The sequence below is a fragment of the Telopea speciosissima genome, chromosome 9 (assembly GCF_018873765.1).
Source record: "Telopea speciosissima isolate NSW1024214 ecotype Mountain lineage chromosome 9, Tspe_v1, whole genome shotgun sequence".
Lineage (NCBI taxonomy): Eukaryota > Viridiplantae > Streptophyta > Magnoliopsida > Proteales > Proteaceae > Telopea > Telopea speciosissima.
This window is the reverse complement of record NC_057924.1, coordinates 62,211,430-62,231,503: the sequence shown is the minus strand read 5'-3', so window position 1 is coordinate 62,231,503 and position 20,074 is coordinate 62,211,430. Positions and strand designations below refer to the sequence as shown.

The window sequence follows — 20,074 nt, the reverse complement described above, 5'->3', positions numbered from 1 at the left end:
GACAATAAGTTCATGTACTTTATTGATTAGTCGCCAATTCATAGACATTTAGAGTAGATTGTAAAGAAATGTCATGGCCTCATAATTTTTCTTTGGGAGAGAGAATGTTGTTTGCTCATGCGGCCCTGCAGAATGAGAACACGCCTAAAGATCAAACATAGGGTGGGGTAGTCATTTTACAATCTCCTTGTATGGAGCATAGGGGTGCACAACTAAGCAAAGTGTTTTTTCCCTTTTTCTTTAATTAGAATCTTTCGGTTCAACTTTATCCTATTGTCTAGGAGGGAGCAACCCCATCTATTCATTATAAATTGGTCCAAATATATATATATATATATTTTTACTTTTTCTTTAATTAGAATCTTTTTGCTCAATTTTATCCCAATATTTTTAAGGGAGTAACCTACATATAGAATTTATTACTTTTTATAGCTTTATGACGGACGGATGCTGCACATCATCATCGATATCATCATTTTACTACTTCATGATATCTAGTCACATTTATAGGACCAACTATAGCATTGGTCATGGTTTGAAAGATATTTCGAGGATAACAAAAGGCCGATTTATAGGCCAAGGTCATAAAAATGCCTCTATGAATTGTCTCCTAATCTAACTATTTAATTTTAGCATTATATTTTCATAAAAATAAAAAAGATCCCTACAATATCAATTTTCTATGCCCTCTCAGAGTCTCTTCCCTCTCTAACCATGTAGGTCCTTTGTTGATAAAAGTGTTCCTTGTGCCCCCAATGATGTTGTGTGGGAAATGCTCCCCTACATTGCAGCATGAAAATTCTTTTCTTTATCCTTACATTGAATAACTTTTGGAAATAAAACAAGAAACAATCAAAAGAATGTTACAACTTCTCAGTTCACCATTTTGGTGATAAGAAGATGCACCCTTTATTTATATACTTAATCATAGGGTTCTAATTGATTGTAACTACCAAAAATAAAAACTTATGCTATATTTATATAAGAACTCAACTTAAGGTACTATTTGAAGTTTATGTATTAGTTATATTATTTTTTAGGAAAAAAAAGCTGATTGGCCATGTGGTTCCTATACTCAGGCACAGGAGCACGCAAAATGACTGTCCAACTCCAGTGAAATAAAAAAATTCCATCCAAGCAGATGCACCTGTGTGTGCTCTCATTGACCCCCATGCTGGTATAAGATCTACACAACCATACATCAATTTCTTGCCCTAATTTTTATATATCGGTATCCGATAATGAACAGATAACTGAAATCAATAAGGAACCGAAAATTGACTGACCAGTAATTAATTAATCCCAATTTTGATTTTAAGGACTGGATAGATCATTGGTTAGTTTTGGTCTAGCTCATTATGTGCTAAGGACTTAGGACAATTGGAGAGAAAATTGACCGAATCAACAGATATGACATCTCCACAAGTATCTATTTAGGATTGGTCTTAATCAATTCTCAAAGACAACCCTAATCATTTTTGAAAACTTTTTTCAAATTATTCATAGGTTGTATTCCCATTATTATTTGAAAACAATGGAGATTCTTAAGGATGTGTTTGGTTGCGTAATTGTGTAGACTCATAATTCATCTATGGATATGATTTCATTGATTGAGTTTGTTATACCCGTACCCCGGGATATAATTAAATATTATTTCTTCTCGTGACGTGTAGATACCGCTGCCATGTATGCTGGTGACCTGTTCTCCATGATGGTCAAACCTAACTACAAAATCGTTGACCACAGTACGGGTTTGTCTGTGGAGGAAAGATTCCTCAACCGTCAGTGGGGAAAGTTCGTTGACGGCGACTTCGTTGACTATCCTCCAAGTACCAGCCCAGGAAGCGAGGAGTTTAGGAGAGAGCATCCTGGACCGTCACCTCAGTTGGATAATTCGTTCAGTGATGATCTTGGCATTGCCGTGGCGAAGCTATTCGGGGTCATGGGTGATAAACCATGGCAGGGGAAAAGTAAGTTCTAGCCCTCAAGATTTGTTATTTATTCTTTTCTTGGTGACCTCGAAGTGCGGGTCCAGGCCTGAACCGCTCGAGCTAATTCATGAGAGAAGGGAATATTTTAAGTTCGGGTCCCACTTACCTTTGGGAAGTACATTGGGGACTTATACCCATCTCATATGAACCCATCTTAAAGTGGGCTTTTCCCTAATTTAAGTTGTGGACAGACCCATTTAACTTAAGAAGCCATTTAACTAGTATGTCCCATTTCACTAAGGGCCCATTTAACCTATTGACACAATGATGGGTTATTCCATTCACTTACCCATATAGAACTAATGGGTCGACCCATTAAGCCTCATGACCCATTTGACTAAAGGTACCCAAATACCCATTTATTATAAATAAGTCCAAGAGGGAGAGAGAGAACATTTACTTCTCCTTCATCATTCTCATCTACCCTAAACCGTGGAGGAGAGAAAGAGGAGAGAAAGAGGAGGAGGAAGGTGGAGAAGCTTGGTGGAAGGTGGAGACCCCATCTCTTGGAGCCATAAATCGTGGAGCTCTCTCATCTTGGGGGTAGGTAAGCTATTGAAGCTTCTTCCTTCTTCTATTTCGGATTTGAAAAGAGGTTGGGTAATGGGAGAGATTGACCTAGAGCTCTCTTGGAACCTAAGAAGTCGATGGAGCCTTAAAGCCTAAGCTATGGTGGAGTTATTTCACTCCATTATGAGCTCTAATGTAAGGGTTCGCATTTCCAATTGAGAGATTTAAGGTTGGACCCTATTATGCTTTAGGTTAGGTTCTTCTCGGTTCCTTCTCTTGAACCTATTGTGATTGAATGGACCTAGAGAGGTCTTAGGACCCTAATGAGCTTAGGATGGAGTTTCCTAGATGTTCTTATGCTTTAAAACCACTTGAAAATGGAGCCCTTGGAGGGGGATCCTTCGGATTTTGGACCTGCAGATGTGAGGATTTACATATGGTTTCAGACCTGCAAGAAACCACCCTGAAATTACCTCCCTGAGAAGGCCCCTGGGAAGCTCGGATTTATGGGCGGTTTCATTTTTCTGAGAAACCACATCTGCAACCGACCTTGACTGAAACTGTCCTTAACCCCTGGTTTCCTAGGATTTACATGTGGTTGCAGAATTTGGGCATGAAACCACTCCTGCAACCACTCTGTTTCTGAAACCTTATACTTAAGTGATTATGGGAGACCTTTTGGGGATCCTTTCCCTTCGCTCGTTTAACCTTATTTTACTCTTTGTTTAGGTTAATATATCAATCTTGTGGCTTATTGCTTGATCGAGGCGACAACTTATAATCTTGGTGCTTGGCATATACATTGTGAGTGGATTTGGTTGTTTGGGCTTGATATTATTATTGCATTATATATTATGTAATCATTATAATTATTAAGCATGTTTGCGCATATTGCATACTTTTATATATGATTGTTATAATGTGATTGGAGATGTTGTACTTGGATGGGTCTCGGTGCCGGTGGGTACCGGTGCCGGAACCCCGAATACTATATACATTTATGAAAAAATTATGTTGAATGCCATGTTGAACTGTATGCGCCGTGCCGTGCTGGTAATCGGGCACTAAACCAGATGAAAAGTTGATGCGCCCGGATTACCTCTCGGGACGATAGGACTTGCATGTAGTATATTTGTGGCTAGGATTTCACACCCTTATGCTACGACCCTTACCAACAGGGGTTTAGGTGTTGGGTAATCAGACAACGAATTCGTGGAGGTGGGAGAGGCCACATGGTAGTATTGGTTATCGGGGTCCGCCACTGAGTGGTCTTGGAGGCTTCGATCGGCGTAGGTCCCACGTGACAATTGATGTTTCATTGTGGCGATAAGTTAAGTGACCCACAGTGTCTCCCGAGTTGTCACAGTAGCATATGCCATTGACTTAGTTGTTGTTAGGTGGAAAAATGGACTTAACATGTGCATGCATCATTGGACTATGTGAATTGCGTGTTTGTGCATCCCCATCCCCTCACTGGCTCAGTGGAGCTAACCCCCTCGTGCGCACACTTTTTAGATTATGATGCAGGTGACGGATATCTCGCGGGACTTGGAGTTCAGCCCTCGGGATACGATGAGATTGGTGAGGAGGAGCCGGAGGCCGTGTTTGAGGAACATGGCAACGGGTGTCCTTGCGATGATTGTGCCTACGGGCCGTGAGGATATTCGGGACTTGATCCCTTTTTGATTTACTTTTGGGGCTAAGGCCTATGTTGAAATATTTACTGTTATACAATTTTGATAGTTATTAGATGGTCATTGGAAATGTAACTAATTACTGTATTTATCATCTAGCCTTTGAACGTCTTGTAACTATTCGATTTATACGCTTCCGCAATACTACTGATCCTTGGAATGTAATATTCCTTTTTTTTTTCGCATTCTAATATTATATTGTGTGAATATTGGTTATGACTGTGCGTTGGGACACTGTGTCAGTGATCCGGACGATTTAGTAGGATGACACGTGTCGTCCTAGTCACCCTTATATGATATTATATTCCTTGTCTGGAATAGGGGCGTAATAGAGTTCCTTTTGAATTGTATCAATAAATAAATTAATTATTTGGTTACCATGATTCGGTGAACTTAATCATTCAGAATAACTATTTGGTTATCCTTATTTTGTCAAGGGGTTTGAGAGTGAAGATTCTCGGAGTCCCATAATCTTTAGTTCTTTACTCTCACACAGAGTAGTTTTCCATCTTAAATGTTCTCTTTCATGGTTTTTTTTTTGTTTTTGGGATTAGGAGCTTGTATAATAGCGGGGGGAGGGGAGGGGATGGGGGGGGGGGGGGGGAATTAGGGGATGGGGATAGGCCCCAAGGTGGTTTGAACTAATGACCTCTTATTTGAAGAGTTGGTCTTTTGCCAACTAAGCTGACCCCTTGGGGTCTCTTCATGGTTTGTTGTCTCTACTTATGCATATCAGCCATATATCTCAGACTTGTTGCTTTCTTGTAGTTGTTTTCAGATGATAAAAAAATATTAAAAGAAATAAAGAGCTTAATATTCCTCATTGCAAGTATCTTCATTTGGTCCAAAACCATGACCACTAAGCAATACTAAAGCCAAAAACAACCCCACCCTTTCATCTTGCATGCCAAATTAGAGTTTCATAGCCCACCTCCAGCACATTTTAACGAACCCACTCTTGTTTTTTTGGGGGAGGGGGGTAAGAAAATATCTAATTATTGATGCGTGATCATGGCATAATATTTGACTTACAAAGACCAGACAAGTATGGAATGGATAGGGGCCATGAAGTCCTACATATTAACAACGCCCTCGTAGCCAGAGAGTCAATCATGCTATTAATCTCTCCGGAAATGTGGCGGAATGTATAAGATCTGAAAAAACATACTTGGTTCCTACCCAAAAAAAAAAAAAAAAAAAAAAACAACTTGTTGCTTAATTAACCCACTCTACCATGGCTTCCCCATTTCTAAACACCGACATTGATTTTGATTGAAAATTTATATTCCAACCAAATTGGTGTTGCTTTTGCGTCATCTACCTAATTGAAACCTTATGAATAATAGTAGTGGTAATTTGTGGTCGGGGTTCTCAAGTATATATTTGAAATTGGGACCCAATCTGCCTTAGTCGATTTCGATTCAATTAAGCAAGAAATAGTTGGGATTGACGATCATCCCCTTTTCCTATCGATCCACGTTTTTTAGATTGGCTGAGGATCAAATTGAGATAGTATTTAAAAAAAATTAGTAAAGAAAAACAATAATCTTTTTTCTATTTCTCTACCCAACTCCTGCAAACCTGATGGAGACCCCTTGCAACCTCGCCTTCTCTACTTGAATCTCCCTCTGCCTCTCCCTCTCTCACCGGTCATCTTCTAGTGTGACCACCACCACCACCGAAAACCACCGCAATATTCTTGCAACAACTCCACCCATGATCCCAGCTGCTTCATTGCCATCCCTTCCCTTCAAGTCTCCCCCCGCCATCAATACAATTATGGGTTTATAACATTAGTAGAGCTATCTTTCTCTCACTATGTGGATTGTGTGAAGAAAGCAGGGTTTTAAAATGTAGAATCGGTGATGGAATCGATTAGTGATGATTCCGATCTAGATCGGATTGGAATCGGTCCTCAAGAACCCTAGAATCGGTCTTCAGATCCAAAAACAAAAAAATTCTAGAGTTTTTGAGTGTGAATGAGCTGTCTCAAATTGATAGAAATCAGGATCGATCATAGCCGATTCTGAATTTCACCGATTCAATTCCCAATTCTTAAAACCCTGGAAGAAGGATAAACAAGAGTGGTAACAAATTAACAATAGCTCGGATTGGAATTGGTCCTTAAGAACCCTAGAATCGGTCTTCAGATCCAAAAATAAGAAAATTCTAGGGTTTTTGAGTGTGAATGAGCTGTCTCAAATCGATCGAAATCAGGATCGATCATGGCCGATTCTGAATTTCACCGATTTGATTCCCAATTCTTAAAACCCTCGAAGAAGGATAAACAAGAGTGGTAACAAATTAACAATAGCCCCTTCTACCTTGACAACTCTTGTGGATGAGATCTAAGATACTTCAGCCAAGCTTCGCGAATTGTGCTAATCTATACCACTTGTTCAGAGAATCCTCTCCCAAGTTTTAATTAGTCTTCATGGTAAACAATAGTATCATTTCATTTAAAGCTAGAAGTCTGAGTTTACAAAGAAAGGGAAAAAATAGATTAATTAATGGATTAAAATATTAATGCCAGTAAAGGTATAGTAGAACTGGCAAACAGAACCTAAGTAAATGCATGAATGTATGACCAGGATTCAACATATTGGGGTGGGCCGTATTCTCGTTCGTCAGTTGCTACGTGGGCTGTGGCTTGTGGGCCTCCGGCCCTTGGAGTTGTGCTATATCCGGAACGTCACTACGTCTAGTGACGTGTAACCGACTCTTAACCCCTAACCCCTAACGGATAAAAGTGAAAAATTGGAACTCCTCGCCAATTACTCAGAGAAACAGCTGCAGAAGCTTCAGCAGCTGAGAAGAAATCCTTGATAGGTTTCAGATTTCATTCCTTCCCTCTAATCTTCACAGTTGTACTCGAATGGGACTGAAACTCCATTGCAGACCTAATCCTCTAATCTTTCCTGCCACTTTTATCAACCAAAATCCTTCAAATTTCTTGATTTTGAAGCCACTGCCACTACATTCGAGACACCGAACGAGGCATTGCCGCCTAAAACCGCTTTTTCGAGTTTCAGCTTCCAGCAATGGAAATGGGTCGGAGGATTTCTCATGGTTCAGCGTTTCACACGCCATTCGCCGCGGCTCTGAGCGGTTTTTGACAAATTTTGGAGAATTTGTGAAGAAAGAGACAGGGTTTGATTTCGAAGAAACCAATGTTGAGGTGGTTCGCTTTTTGGGTAAGGTTCGGGACACGTCCAAGAAGGGTGAGGCTGTATTTGATCGGTTCAGGTCCGAATGGATCCCCGAGTTCGTTGACTGGAATAAGTGGGAGCGTTGGAAGGTACTCTCTCAATCCTTCATTTCAAGACTTTTTCGGTGTTTCAGTTATTGATCATGGGTGAATATGTGAGAGCAGTTTGTAAGAACGGGTCAGTAAGAGTTCAGTGGGGATTATTATTGTTTGACTGCTGGACTCTCCTGTTACTGATTGTGTTGGATTAGATAATAATAACTTGTGAGATGATCATTTGGCCAGCTTTAACAGACGATACTTTTTAATAAATTTTACTTCTTTTGACGAAAAACATTTTCATTTAATTTTCTCTATGTTTTTGCACAGTGTTTTGTCGAATGTCTTACTCCTTTTCTATCAAAGTGGAGAATTTAATTCAGTTAAGAATCCCAAGGATTAAGGAACATTCCACATTTCTTATTTATAGATGATATCATAAGAGGACTGCAGACAATCCCCTTTTCGACTGCTTCCTTTGGACTTTTGCTGTAGTGATACTCTCAGACGGGTTTATCCTATTGACCTACCACGAAAGAGAGGAAAACTTAGTTTGTCTGGAAGACCAGAATTTCAATTCTTCATGAATTTCACATCCTTGTGCTAGGGCAGGACTTCTGCATTGTTTTCATGAACATTATATTGCTAAAAGTATTCAATTTGCATTGATAACTTATTGACCCAGCTACATTTAAAATGATAAACACATGATGTTGCAACATTAAAAGCTTGAAATGTACAAACTGAAACTACCTATTTGGGACCATGCAAAGAATGCATCAATTTTCAGGTAAATATGATGCGAGAGTGGTGGAAAGATGGTGATGCCGCGCTAATTGACACCAACAATCATGTTTTTGTTGAAGTCATTCAAAGTAAAGGATTACAACATTTTGGTTTAAGAGCAGAAGTGCTCTCTCTTGTGTTGAGGTATCTGTGGTTTCAAAAATCAGATTGGAATAGGCGGAATGCCCGATTCAGGTCAGATTCCATGGAGAATGATTCCAATTTCTGCCAATTCTGTACAACAAAAAATGGATCGGTTTAAAAGGTAAGAAAATATAAATCTCTGGTTGTTATATTCTTTCTTCGAATATCTAAGATCTAAAGAGGTCTACCCTCCTCTGCTATTCCATTTTCCTCCAGTCTGGCCGATTCTGGCTGATTCCAATCTGAATTGAATCGAAATCGATGGAGACCGATCTAATGCCTGCGTCCAAGTTTTAAAACCTTGCGTTGAGCTGATTGTTTCAAGTGTGTACTGGTTATTGGGTTAAATTCTGTGATGTTGGGGCCATGATTGCCTTTCACGCCATTGTTCTGAGGAGAAACCATAGAAGACGTATCATCATCTATATTGGAGTCAAGCATGCTTGTGAATGATAAAAGATTAATGTATGTGGACTGGTCTTTCTAAGATTTCTGAGGTGACAAAATGATGTAAAGAGTTATTGAGCAGTGGGCCCTGGGCAGGGGACAGACAGGCACATCTAACAACCATAATGTACATTGCATCTAGGCAAGATATTGCAGATAAGTAAGAACTGCATGTAATTTACTGATTCTTGGTGTTGTAACAGCTTGTTCTATTTTTTAGGTAGCTTGGCATTATGTTCCATTTGTTCCTGAATGGTTGCTTTCTTAAATGATTATGCCGTGATCAGACTGACAGTATGACTGGTCCGCAACTGGATGAGAAGTTATTTGTAATGACATTTGGCTACTCTAGTGAAAGAGTAAATGATTTATGTTGGTTTATCTCAAACAGAAGTATTAAGTTGCTTTTGGCAGTTTTTATCACACATTTACATTAGCTGGTTATGGCCATGCCACCATAAAATAAACAATAACAATGTTCTGGATTATGTAAGGATTTTGAGGTAAACTTACTGGAATCAATGGGAGGTTTTTAACTTCTTGAACCAAGCCGACAGAACGTATTTGGGACCATAATGATGGAGCTGAAGGAAAAGAGGACAGTTAAGTTTGCAGCTATTTTTTGCATCCCCATCCCCAATCCTTGCACTTGTCAAAGGCTAAGTGAAGTCGAGTGGTGAACAAAGTTCATCGGTGAACTCAGCCTCCTTGGGGATTGCTGGAGTGGTTAGAGCAGAGGATGGACATTCTTTGCTTACAAAGTACAATTAAACTATGTGATCAAGGAAGGATTCTATCACATTCAAGAAGGAGGAGACTCAGCGTCTTTCATTGCTTGACTTGGAATTGAGTGGAAGGAGATTTCCTCACATAATAGGCACATAGACATTTGCTCCCTTGGGGCTCCTCATTCCAATCATCCAATGGTTGCCAATATCAGCAAACAAGTTCGCAGATGATTTAGCAAAACAAGAGGCATGTTTTGGAAGTTTATCCTGGACTCCACAATCCTCGGGGAGAATTAGCTTGGATTACAGTCCTGACCAAGTTGGTATGTTTGGTAGCAATATTAGATACGGATCCTAGGATCTAGGATCCGTATCTGTAAAAAGGCCTTATCTAGATGAGATCCTGGAGAGCTTTGGCTGTGAATTAATCTTACTCAATTTGCGCTGAACTGTTAAACTGTATTTTGCACTATTAGTCATTCAGGAGGGATACTTTGTACTAAGCATTCAGGAGGGATATTTTGGTAGTCTTGCCTCTGAAGTAGAATACTGCGGATAAGATAGATTAACAAGAGAAGAGTACATGGTCACTAAGAAACAAATCCGCATAAACATTACGGGTCGGTTGGGCAATTGATGAATTTTGAATAGGATGCCTGGCCTGATTTAGATCAAATTTAGGCCTGTATATCTCGCTGTCCACTGTCCATCCTGAGTTGCACTTCTTAAAATCCCAACCCAATTACATTTCTTAGTCCTAAGGAATGGGATTCATATCCGCTTCCACCTATATACAGGCCAACTTACTCCAAAGAATGGTCAGGCTGAGGATTTGTTATAATTCTATTATTGCAGTGTGCTATTGTAGCTGAAGTTGTTTCCTTTTCTTGTTTTAGCGAATGTTGCCTTGGGTTGCTGTATGCATTGACTCCGTTACTGGGTTATACACTTATACTATTGCTTCAGTTCTTTATCAATAAATTGGTCATTCAATGAACCGAAAGAAAAGGAGATTTAAAGATGAATTTGCAAACAATCAGATTGTGCAAACTCTGTATTTTAAAGAAAATAAATGCTCTATGAAGTTGCACCAGCTGATTTTCTTAGATTCACTTAGCTTTCTCGAGAACTGCATATTTTTTGTATTTAGTACTTTTTTCAGTTTCATGCTTGCAATTTATGAAGCACCTTAGTTATTCTGAAGGCTTGATATTGACTCATGCATGTAATTCTTATGGTTTTTTTTGTTGGTCTTACATAATTCTTATCTACGGACAATTATATGGCCTTTTGTCATTGTCAGGAATTCAGGGATTGGGAGCCTAAACGAATTGGTGTGTTGATTATCTATGCTTTTATTATGATAATTTCATGTCAAAGGATATATGTTGCTTTAAAAACCAATCGTCTTCTTCGTGAAAGCAAGGTGTTGACTGAGGCATATATGGAAGCTTTGATTCCCGAGCCATCTCCTGGTAACATTAAGAAGTAAGTACACTTTCTCATATGCAAGGAAGACATGATTCAATTCTTTTTCATTCTAAATAGGGAAACCAGGGGTATATTGCTCGGAAAAAAAAGTCTTGGCCTGTGACCTATATCCTGCTTCTGAAGACTACATGTACGCATTATTCAATGCCACCAAATGTCACAAAATGGAATTTCCTTGTTTAAAGCTATGCAACATTAGCTTTTTATTCCTATTACACACACAAAAAGCTTGCTTTTCTATTCTCTTAATAAGCATATGTTGACTATATCAGTATCCATGTTGAGCTTCTGCTGTTTTCGTCAGTTCATAGATTAATGTCAACTTTAGATAGAATGCAAGTTGATAGCAAAAGTTCATAGGGTCTGCCAAGTGTTATTTTCTAATGGGATAACCTTCTGCTTGTTGTAGTCTTGTTACATTGGGATGATATGGTCTAAAATTTTGACTCTTAGCTTTGTTATGTGGCAGGTTTAAGAAGGGTATATGGAGGAAGACAATGCCCAAAGGCCTGAAGATGAAGAAGTTCATTGAAGGACCAGATGGGGTGCTTATTCATGACAGTTCTTATGTTGGGGAAGATGCATGGGATGATGATCCAGAACCTCCTGAAAAAAACGTAAAGCAAATCATTGATGATGACATGAGATTTAATGAAGAGGAAAAGAAGAAGCTGAAAGAAGGCTTAGGTGTTTCAGGTTAGTATGGATCTTGGTTAGTTTATGTCAAAGAAAATGTACAAATGAGGGGGAACAACAAGAACTTGTTTTCCCTAAACAAGATTCTGTCACTTGTCCCCAAGACTAGAAACTGGAATACTAAAAAACTCCTTACAGGAGGGTGCCCACTCCATCAAGGATGTCCCAATCTGCATACATAAAAAATTGGAATTGTGATATTTACTCTCAAATATCCTTAGGTTTTCTTTCCAGGCTTCCAGCCAAATTGCACAAGTAACTGCATGAGGCACCATTTTCCAAAGGATCCTTCCCTTTTCCCAGATCTAATTCCACGTTCAGTGGAAGATAGCAGTCCCATCTCTTGGAGTCACCAAATCAACTCAAAATGAACAGAAGAAATAAGTCCGGATCCTAGCTGCTATAGATAAACTAATACCCCACCCAATTCATCCGGAAATCTTTGTGCAAGCCCTTCACATCTGGGTATAAGATGCCTCCTCCTTTGCATTTATTGCGATTCTTTCTCTACGAGTATCGTAATTATTATACAAAGAGGTGCTTTGAAGATTCCTCCTTACAAAGAACACCTTACAAAGAACACATCTTTTAGCCAGCTTAAACTACTTGACTGAAGATGTTCCAAACAGAAATCACCACTTTCATAGGAGCAGGTAAGCCCCAAAAATGAAAAATAATAATGCACCATTCCAAATTAGCCACAATAATATCAGAATATGAATGGATGGATACAAATCATCATAATCTCAGAATATGAATGGACAGATAAAGGATATTACGAGGAAAATGTCCAAACCTTATAATCAGCATTCAACGGAGACACTTTCATTTTATAAAGCATTTCAAGCAATTGATTCCCTTCATCCAATTCCCTAGAAAGCAGATTCTAGGCAATAATGCCATCTGGAGCTGAAAACCCATCGTGATTTTTGATATCCTTGTCAATAGCCATATTATATAATGTGGGACATGAATCCTTCTTACGTTCTTCCTCCAACTGCTTATCCTCCCAAACATGGATTCTTCTCTCATCCTCTCACCCTGAACCTGACCTGTTTTGGAAAATCAGCCAAGTGGTTCATAATAGCTCTCCGAACCTCCACCGCATAAGGAGACCTTCTTTACCTCTCAGTTCCATCATGAATGTACTCTTTCAGGCCTGTAATTTTGCTTGATTCTTGAGTTCTTGGGTATCTGAATGATGGAACTTGCAATGTCTAATGACCTATAAAAGCAGTTGATGTTGCTGTTTTCATTGGAGAGTACAGTAATCTGCTAATTTTTTGTTGCTCTCAAAATTTAATCCTGGCCAGCAGCAAAAGCAGCTCTGCCATATGATTCTTGCTTTGACTATTGGATGGGTGCATCGATGCCTTCATAGGTGTGTTACTCGTAGCATGGTAGTTGATTGTACTGTTCTCATTTGCATCTTCTGGATGGTGCTCCTTTCTCAAGTTGACAAATTTTCTTAAAACTTCCTGGAATTGTGTGACATGTGAAGATTTGTTTATATGATTCATGACAAATTTCTTGAATTTATGATGTTTGATTTTGTTTACATTATTGTAGTTCTCCACCTAGACAGATTACTGTCATCTAGCTGAACTCAATTTCATTGCTCAAGGAATCATGCTAACTTTAAAATTCTGCTGTCTAATTACTGCCTGTTCTGTTCTGCTTCTTGACAGAGGAAGATCAAGAAAGTAGAGATACATGGCGTGAAAGGCTTAAAAAATGGAAGGAAGTTCTTGGAAAGGAGAAGTTAACTGAGCAATTAGATACTATGAATTCTAAGTATGTAGTTGATTTTGACATGCAAGAGGTTGAGAAGAGCCTTCGGAAAGATGTGGTGGAAAAGATAGCTGATGCTCAAGGTGGTAGGGCACTCTGGATTTCTAAGAGATGGTGGCGCTACCGTCCAAAGCTTCCGTACACTTACTTTCTTCATAAACTTGATTGTTCTGAGGTAAAACCATTTTACAACTCTCTGACCATTGTCAGTTCTTTTGTCTGAACTAGTGTCTATCTATTTGCTCGGCTCCACATAACTTACTTGCCTCTCTCACAACCAGAATGAAACAAAATATGTGGAAATGTTTGGATTAATTTCATTATAATTTATTTGGTCAAGCAATATTTAGTTTAGCCTTTTGTTTATATATTCAAATGCATGAAAGCATCTGTTTTACATGTAGACACAAGTCTATGAATATGATTGCATTCTTTGATATTTTATTCTTACCTGTCCATCGGTGGATCAAAGTAAGAAATTTACATGTACCAGTTATTTCTGAGCAGGTCGCTGCAGTTGTCTTTTCAGAGGACTTGAAGAAACTATATATAACTATGAAAGAAGGATTCCCTTTAGAATATGTTGTAAGCATAACAACTCATTCATCTCAAGTTTAAGCCAAGGTATCTCCTCAATTTCCCTTCTAAACCATGGATAATTGACGCTGAATGTATTTTGCAGGTCGATATTCCTCTTGATCCTTACTTGTTTGAGATCATAACAAGTTCTGGAGTTGAAGTGGATCTCCTTCAGAAGCGGCAAATTCATTACTTCCTCCGTGTTGTGGTGGCATTGGTTCCTGGACTATTGATTCTGTGGTTCATAAGAGAATCTGTGATGCTTCTACACATCACATCAAACCGCTATCTATACAAGAAATATAACCAACTTTTTGATATGGCTTATGCCGAAAACTTTATCTTGGTAAGACCTTGGTTCCCTGTTGGAATAGCTTCGCTTATTGTAAATCTGCTTAAGAAAAAGAAATAGTAGATCTAGTTAGTTTATCTCATTTTGTTATACATGTCCAGCCAGTGGGAGATGCTGTAGAAACAAAATCCATGTATAAAGAAGTAGTGCTAGGAGGTGACGTTTGGGACCTTCTGGATGAGTTGATGATTTACATGCGAAACCCCATGCAGTACTATGAGAAACAAGTGCAGTTTGTTCGGGTAAGTCCTATAGTCTATAGTTGTTGAGGCTTGCTTTGGGCGCCTAGGCGGGTTCCTTGGACGCCTTGGTCGCCTTGATTTTGGACCCTCTCCAATGCCTTGAGTCGCCTAGCCGCCGTGACAACTATGATAGTCTCAAGCTATATAGAATTGGATTCTTGGAGCTGAGGTATAATTTGATCCATGAAATCTAATTAAAACTGTTTTATATTTACATGCTTGACAGGGTGTGCTTCTGTCTGGACCTCCTGGAACAGGGAAGACACTTTTTGCACGGACACTTGCAAAGGAAAGTGGTATGCCTTTTGTTTTTGCTTCTGGTGCAGAATTCACAGATAGTGAAAAAAGTGGTGCAGCGAGGATTAATGAGATCTTCTCTATTGCAAGGAGAAATGTAAGCATTCTCTTATGCTTTGTTTGCAAAAGCAGTCTGTCATCCGAGTAACATGTCCATCACATAGTTCGAAAACTCATGTTTCGTACTTGTTTTGGCCTGAACAAAATGACCGAAATTTTGCTGAAACGTCGTATTTTTTTCTGTGAGTTTCGGTTGGCCATTTCAGGGGGCAAATGGCCAAAATGACTAAATTTTTTGCTGAAACAGTGCATTTTTGCCTACAATGTAGACATGACCAAAATGATTGAAATTTACTGAAATGACCAACATTTTGACTGAAACAGTGCCAATTCATTAATTCACCTGTTATTTCTTCTTGGCCTCGTCAAAATAACCGAAATTTTCGACATTTCAGCGAGTTTTTGAACTATGGTCAGTCATCTGCAAAGGTTCTCCTTATGGTGTTTGTTTCTTGTTTAAGTTTAACAACAAATAATTTTGGAAAGAAAGAGAGGGTTGAGTAAACTGCCTTCGTAATTTTAAAGTATCTCTCTTGAACTTCGTTTTCTTGAGCTAGAGTACCTAGAAGGTTTGATAACTAATTCGTCTTAATTCTTTCCTTAATGAAACATCTATCCAATCATATGATGTTTGGTTAATTTATAAAAGTTAACAAAATGGTTTTTTTTTTTGGTGAAACAAAATGGCCTTAGTGGTAAAAGTTTATGTTCAATCTCTCTCTCTCTCACTCTCTTTTGAATAACTGAAATTTAATTAGAAAGAATGGTGGAGTATGAACCCTAGGGGGACAAGGTGAACAACTACCTACGACAAGAATATGCTATATATTAAAACAATTTGTCACAATGGAAAAGAAGACCTAAGCACAACTTTGTTTGTGTTGAGATGTTGGGAGTTGTAGAGGTATAGTCCCACATCGGTTAAGTTCGGTCCTTGGTGCCTTCATAAACTTGAGGAGCTATCTCCACCTAATTCCTTAAGGTTTTGGGTTGGACCCTCTAGCATGGTATTAGAGCCCAAGTCCATTGTTGTCCTCCCTAAGTTATTTGTCCACGTGTAGAGAGCCATGTATGTCGTAGCTATACGTGAGTCATAGAAAAACATCTCGGTTTCTTGCGAAACCGAGACAAGATGGACTGGTATTTTGTAAATTCACCTGTTTTGATAGGTTTTGACAGGTTTCCACTTGTTTCAACTGAGATGTCTCGGTTTCGGTCGAAACCCGGTTGAACCATTTGAATCGGGCTTTATAAATCACAGGTTTTGATCGAAACTTGGCATTTCTTGTGGGTTTCGGTGCAAGTTTCAACAGTTTCCTTCCGTTTTCGCAAGTTTCAACACAGGGTGTCCCATTTTGGCTCAAATCTTTGGATTTCTTCGCGCTGCTTCGCTGTTTTGTGCATCTACAAGCTGCATCATCCCTGATAAGGCATCTGGGATGGATATATCGAGCTTGTTTGGCACTATGGAAGCCATGAGTTTGGGGAGACTAGAGGATTTGCACATTGGCGCGCGCCATCCTTCATAGCAGAGACCCCTAGTCAAGCACAATATCATGATAGTGGCTTTGAGAGTGTCAGATCAGCATCATATGTTGGGTATGGACCGTATAGTGGTTATGCTGGTGGACCATCCTTTGAGAGAACCGATTCATTTGGATATGGAAGTGGCCATGATACATCTTCTGCTACATATGGATATGGGGATGGGTTAGGTGTTGGGTCATCCTTTGTCGACAGTATCTTTGGGTATCCATCCCAGCCATATGTGTCGGCTACATCTTCTTAAAATCTTGGTGAGCCCTTCCCTAGATTGGGATATCTCAGACAAGGTGATGATGGGGCTTATAGATGGACAGTTATGGACAAGGTTCTAAAACTCAGGTTTCGACCAGTCAGAAACCGAGATATGGTCGAAACCTGTGATTTTTTCCTAGCCAACTCGAGCTGGTGGTTTCGAGGCCCAGAAATGTTTTTTTTAATCTGATTTTTTGTATACAACATATTTTTAACATTCTAAACACAATACATGAACTATTTTCACAAAAGACCACTCAAAATGGTATTTGTGGTTTTTGACCCAGGTTTACTAGTGTACGCACAATGTATTGAAAATCACAGTAGGCAAGACAGACACTTATTTAAGTAAATGTTTTGTATTTCATTAACTTAAGATATTGTTCATAAATAAGCAATTTTCCCTATTTGAATCCAATAAAAATAGTTAAAAAATCAAATTCCAAAAGGATAAAAAGTCAACCCCCCAGTTCAAGAAAAACTGGATTTTCGATGATAGGTGAAATTTTCAACTTTCTAATGCTAGGTATTTTCTCAAATCTATAAATTCTATAAATCTTAATATGCTAAAACATTGCCAAAAACCAAAAGTGTAGTAAAATATTCATTTGTTTTGATGTTTAAAATATTATTTTCAATCAGAGCCATTTTGACAGCATTCACGCACACCAAATCAGATTTAGCTTTCCAACAAATCCAAGATTGCTTAAATTCTGACTTATATTGAATGAGTCAACCATTTATGCCTCCAACTGTGCATCTGATCGCATTGTTTTGTGGACTGACCTCCGTCTTATAGCAAATCAAGTGGATCAAACTCCTTGGGGCATTGGGGGAGACTTCAACGTAGTCCGTTCTAGTCTTGAAAAACAGGGAGGAGATGAGATTGATTCTACCGCTGTTGGTGCCTTCAATGAGTGCTTGGAAGATATCAGCATGGCTGATCTTCGTTGGACTGGGCTGACTTATAATTGGCACAATAGGAGATGTGGTCCCTCTAGGATCACCTGTAAACTGGACAGATTTTTAGTAAATGAAGCTTGGCTATCTGCATTCCCTTCTTCTAATGCCACCTTTCCAACCCAAGGTATCTTTGATCATAGCTCCATCTCTCTGCTCATCCAACCTCATATATCCTTTGGCCCTAAACCTTTTAAATTTTCGACATGTGGACCTCTCACAACTCCTTCCCCCCCCTTGTCCAATCAGCTTGGGACAAGCCAGTTTATTCAGCTTCCTCTCCTCTCCTAGCCTTTGCTAAAAAGCTCAGGAATGTCAGAGGCTCTCAAAGTTTGGAATAGAGATTGTTTTGGCAATGTTTCCTCTCTGGTTTCTAACTGCAGGACAAACCTCTCGGGCATTCAAATCAGGCTCCAATCGGACCCCCTCAATAGGGCCCTTGCTGAAGAAGAAAAGCAAACAGCTCCTCTTCTCTCTTCTCTCATTGCCCAAGAAGAGAGTTTCTTAAGGCAGAAAGCCCGTGAGAAATGGTTAAACTTTGGAGATTCCAACACTGCATACTTCCATAGATCTTTAAAAGCTCGGCACAATGCAAATGCTATTTTGCAGCTCATCTCCCAAGATGGAAGCTCCATTACTTCAGTTCAAGGAATCAAATCTGAGGCAGTTAGTTTTTTTAAGCAGTAGTATCGGCCTAACTCCATAACTCCAGCTGATCCCATCCCTAATGGTCTCCTCAACAAATTTACTGATTCCTCCTACTGTCCTACATTGAGGCTCTTCGAAGGATTCCATTAGAAGATGAAATTTTGGCAGCTGTCCGCTTTCATAAGGATAACAAAGCTCTGGGCCCGGATGGATTTAGTATGGGCTTCTTCACATCCTGCTGGGACATTATCAAAGGGGATCTTGTCAAAGCTGTTCAGAGCTTCTTCTTCAACCCATCTCAAATCAAAGGAATCAATCAGACATTCCGTTGTCTCATCCCCAAAAAAGATGGGGCCTCTAAAATGTCTGATTTCAGACCCATTGCCTTATGCAACCTGCTCTACAAGTTTATCGCCAAGATCCTGGCTAATAGGATAAAGGTGGTAATTGACTCTTTGGTAAGCTCCAACCAATCAGCTTTTGTTGCAGGAAGGAGCACCTCAGATAATATCCTTCTTTGCAATGAACTTGTTCGTGGATTTGACAGAAAGAACCATCCTTCTATTCTTCTTCTGAAGATTGACCTGCACAAAGCCTTGGACTCTATAAAATGGGATTTCATTATCAAGGTCATGAATATGATGGGGTTCCCTCCAATATTTGTTAACTGGGTCTACCACCGCATTTCCACTCCTCAATTCTTGGTTCTGATCAACGGTAGCCCAGCTGGGTTCTTCTCTTCCTCGATTGGAATTAGACAAGGCTGTCCCTTTTCCCCTTTAATGTTTACCCTTGCTTTGGAAGTTCTTTCTAGAGAGATCCAATGCAAAACTGACCAGCGCCTGATTACCCCTATGACTAAATGCAAGCATCTTAGTATCACTCACCTTGCATTTGCCGATGATTTGATGATTTTCTCCAAAGCTGACTTGGGATCGATTGAGACTACTATGGGCTGCTTAGCACTCTTTGAAAAGTTGTTGGGCCTCAAGATCAATCCGCAAAAATCCCTTTTGTTTGTGGCTGGTATCGATGAGCACCTTAAGCTCCTCCTTCCAACAGAAAATTGGGTTCTCTTGAGGGCAGCTTCCTGTGAAGTACTTAGGTCTCCCTCTTATCCCTGCAAGGCTTTCGGCTCATCATTGCATCCCAATCGTTGAGCTCCTCCGCAAGAAGTTACAGCTTTGGAAAGAAAAACTTCTTTCCTATGCTGGCCGCCTTGAGCTGATCCATTCAGTTATGCAATCCTCCTACATCTATTGGTCCGGCACCTTCGCTCTTCCTCATTCCATCATCAAGGCTATCGAAGTTCTCATGGCTGGATTCCTCTGGAAAGGTACAGAAACTTCTCATTTCCTCCATCCTATCAGTTGGTCCTCAGTTTGTTTGCCTAAGAAAGAAGGGGACCTTGGGTTAAAAAGAATCAAAGAAGTCAATTTGGCTAGGATTTTAAAGCTAATTTGGAAAATTGCAGTCAAGAGGAAAAGTATATGGGTTGATTGGATTTATTCAAGGTTCCTTCATAGAGATTCTATTTGGACTGTCTCCAGCAATCCGGATGCTTCTTGGGTCTAGAAGAACATCCTCAAATATAGGAGTTTAGCCATAGAGGCT

At 39.5% G+C, this 20,074-nt stretch overlaps 1 protein-coding gene across 3 annotated transcripts in view; it reads left to right on the top strand.

The window, feature by feature from the left end:
* The first annotated feature begins 6,947 nt into the window (after positions 1-6,947).
* The window catches only part of LOC122639928 (ATP-dependent zinc metalloprotease FTSH 12, chloroplastic), a 66,411-nt gene continuing 53,284 nt past the window's right edge, over positions 6,948-20,074 (top strand). The window contains exons 1-8 of one of the 3 annotated variants that reach the window (XM_043832978.1): positions 6,948-7,493; positions 10,851-11,035; positions 11,508-11,734; positions 13,423-13,700; positions 14,033-14,110; positions 14,208-14,450; positions 14,558-14,698; positions 14,925-15,092. In XM_043832978.1, the coding sequence (XP_043688913.1) occupies positions 7,071-7,493; positions 10,851-11,035; positions 11,508-11,734; positions 13,423-13,700; positions 14,033-14,110; positions 14,208-14,450; positions 14,558-14,698; positions 14,925-15,092 (1,743 nt within the window). In that variant the 5' untranslated portion in view covers positions 6,948-7,070. The remainder of the gene's footprint in view (positions 7,494-10,850; positions 11,036-11,507; positions 11,735-13,422; positions 13,701-14,032; positions 14,111-14,207; positions 14,451-14,557; positions 14,699-14,924; positions 15,093-20,074) is intronic. The other 2 variants (XM_043832977.1, XM_043832976.1) reach the window with 2 other exon arrangements.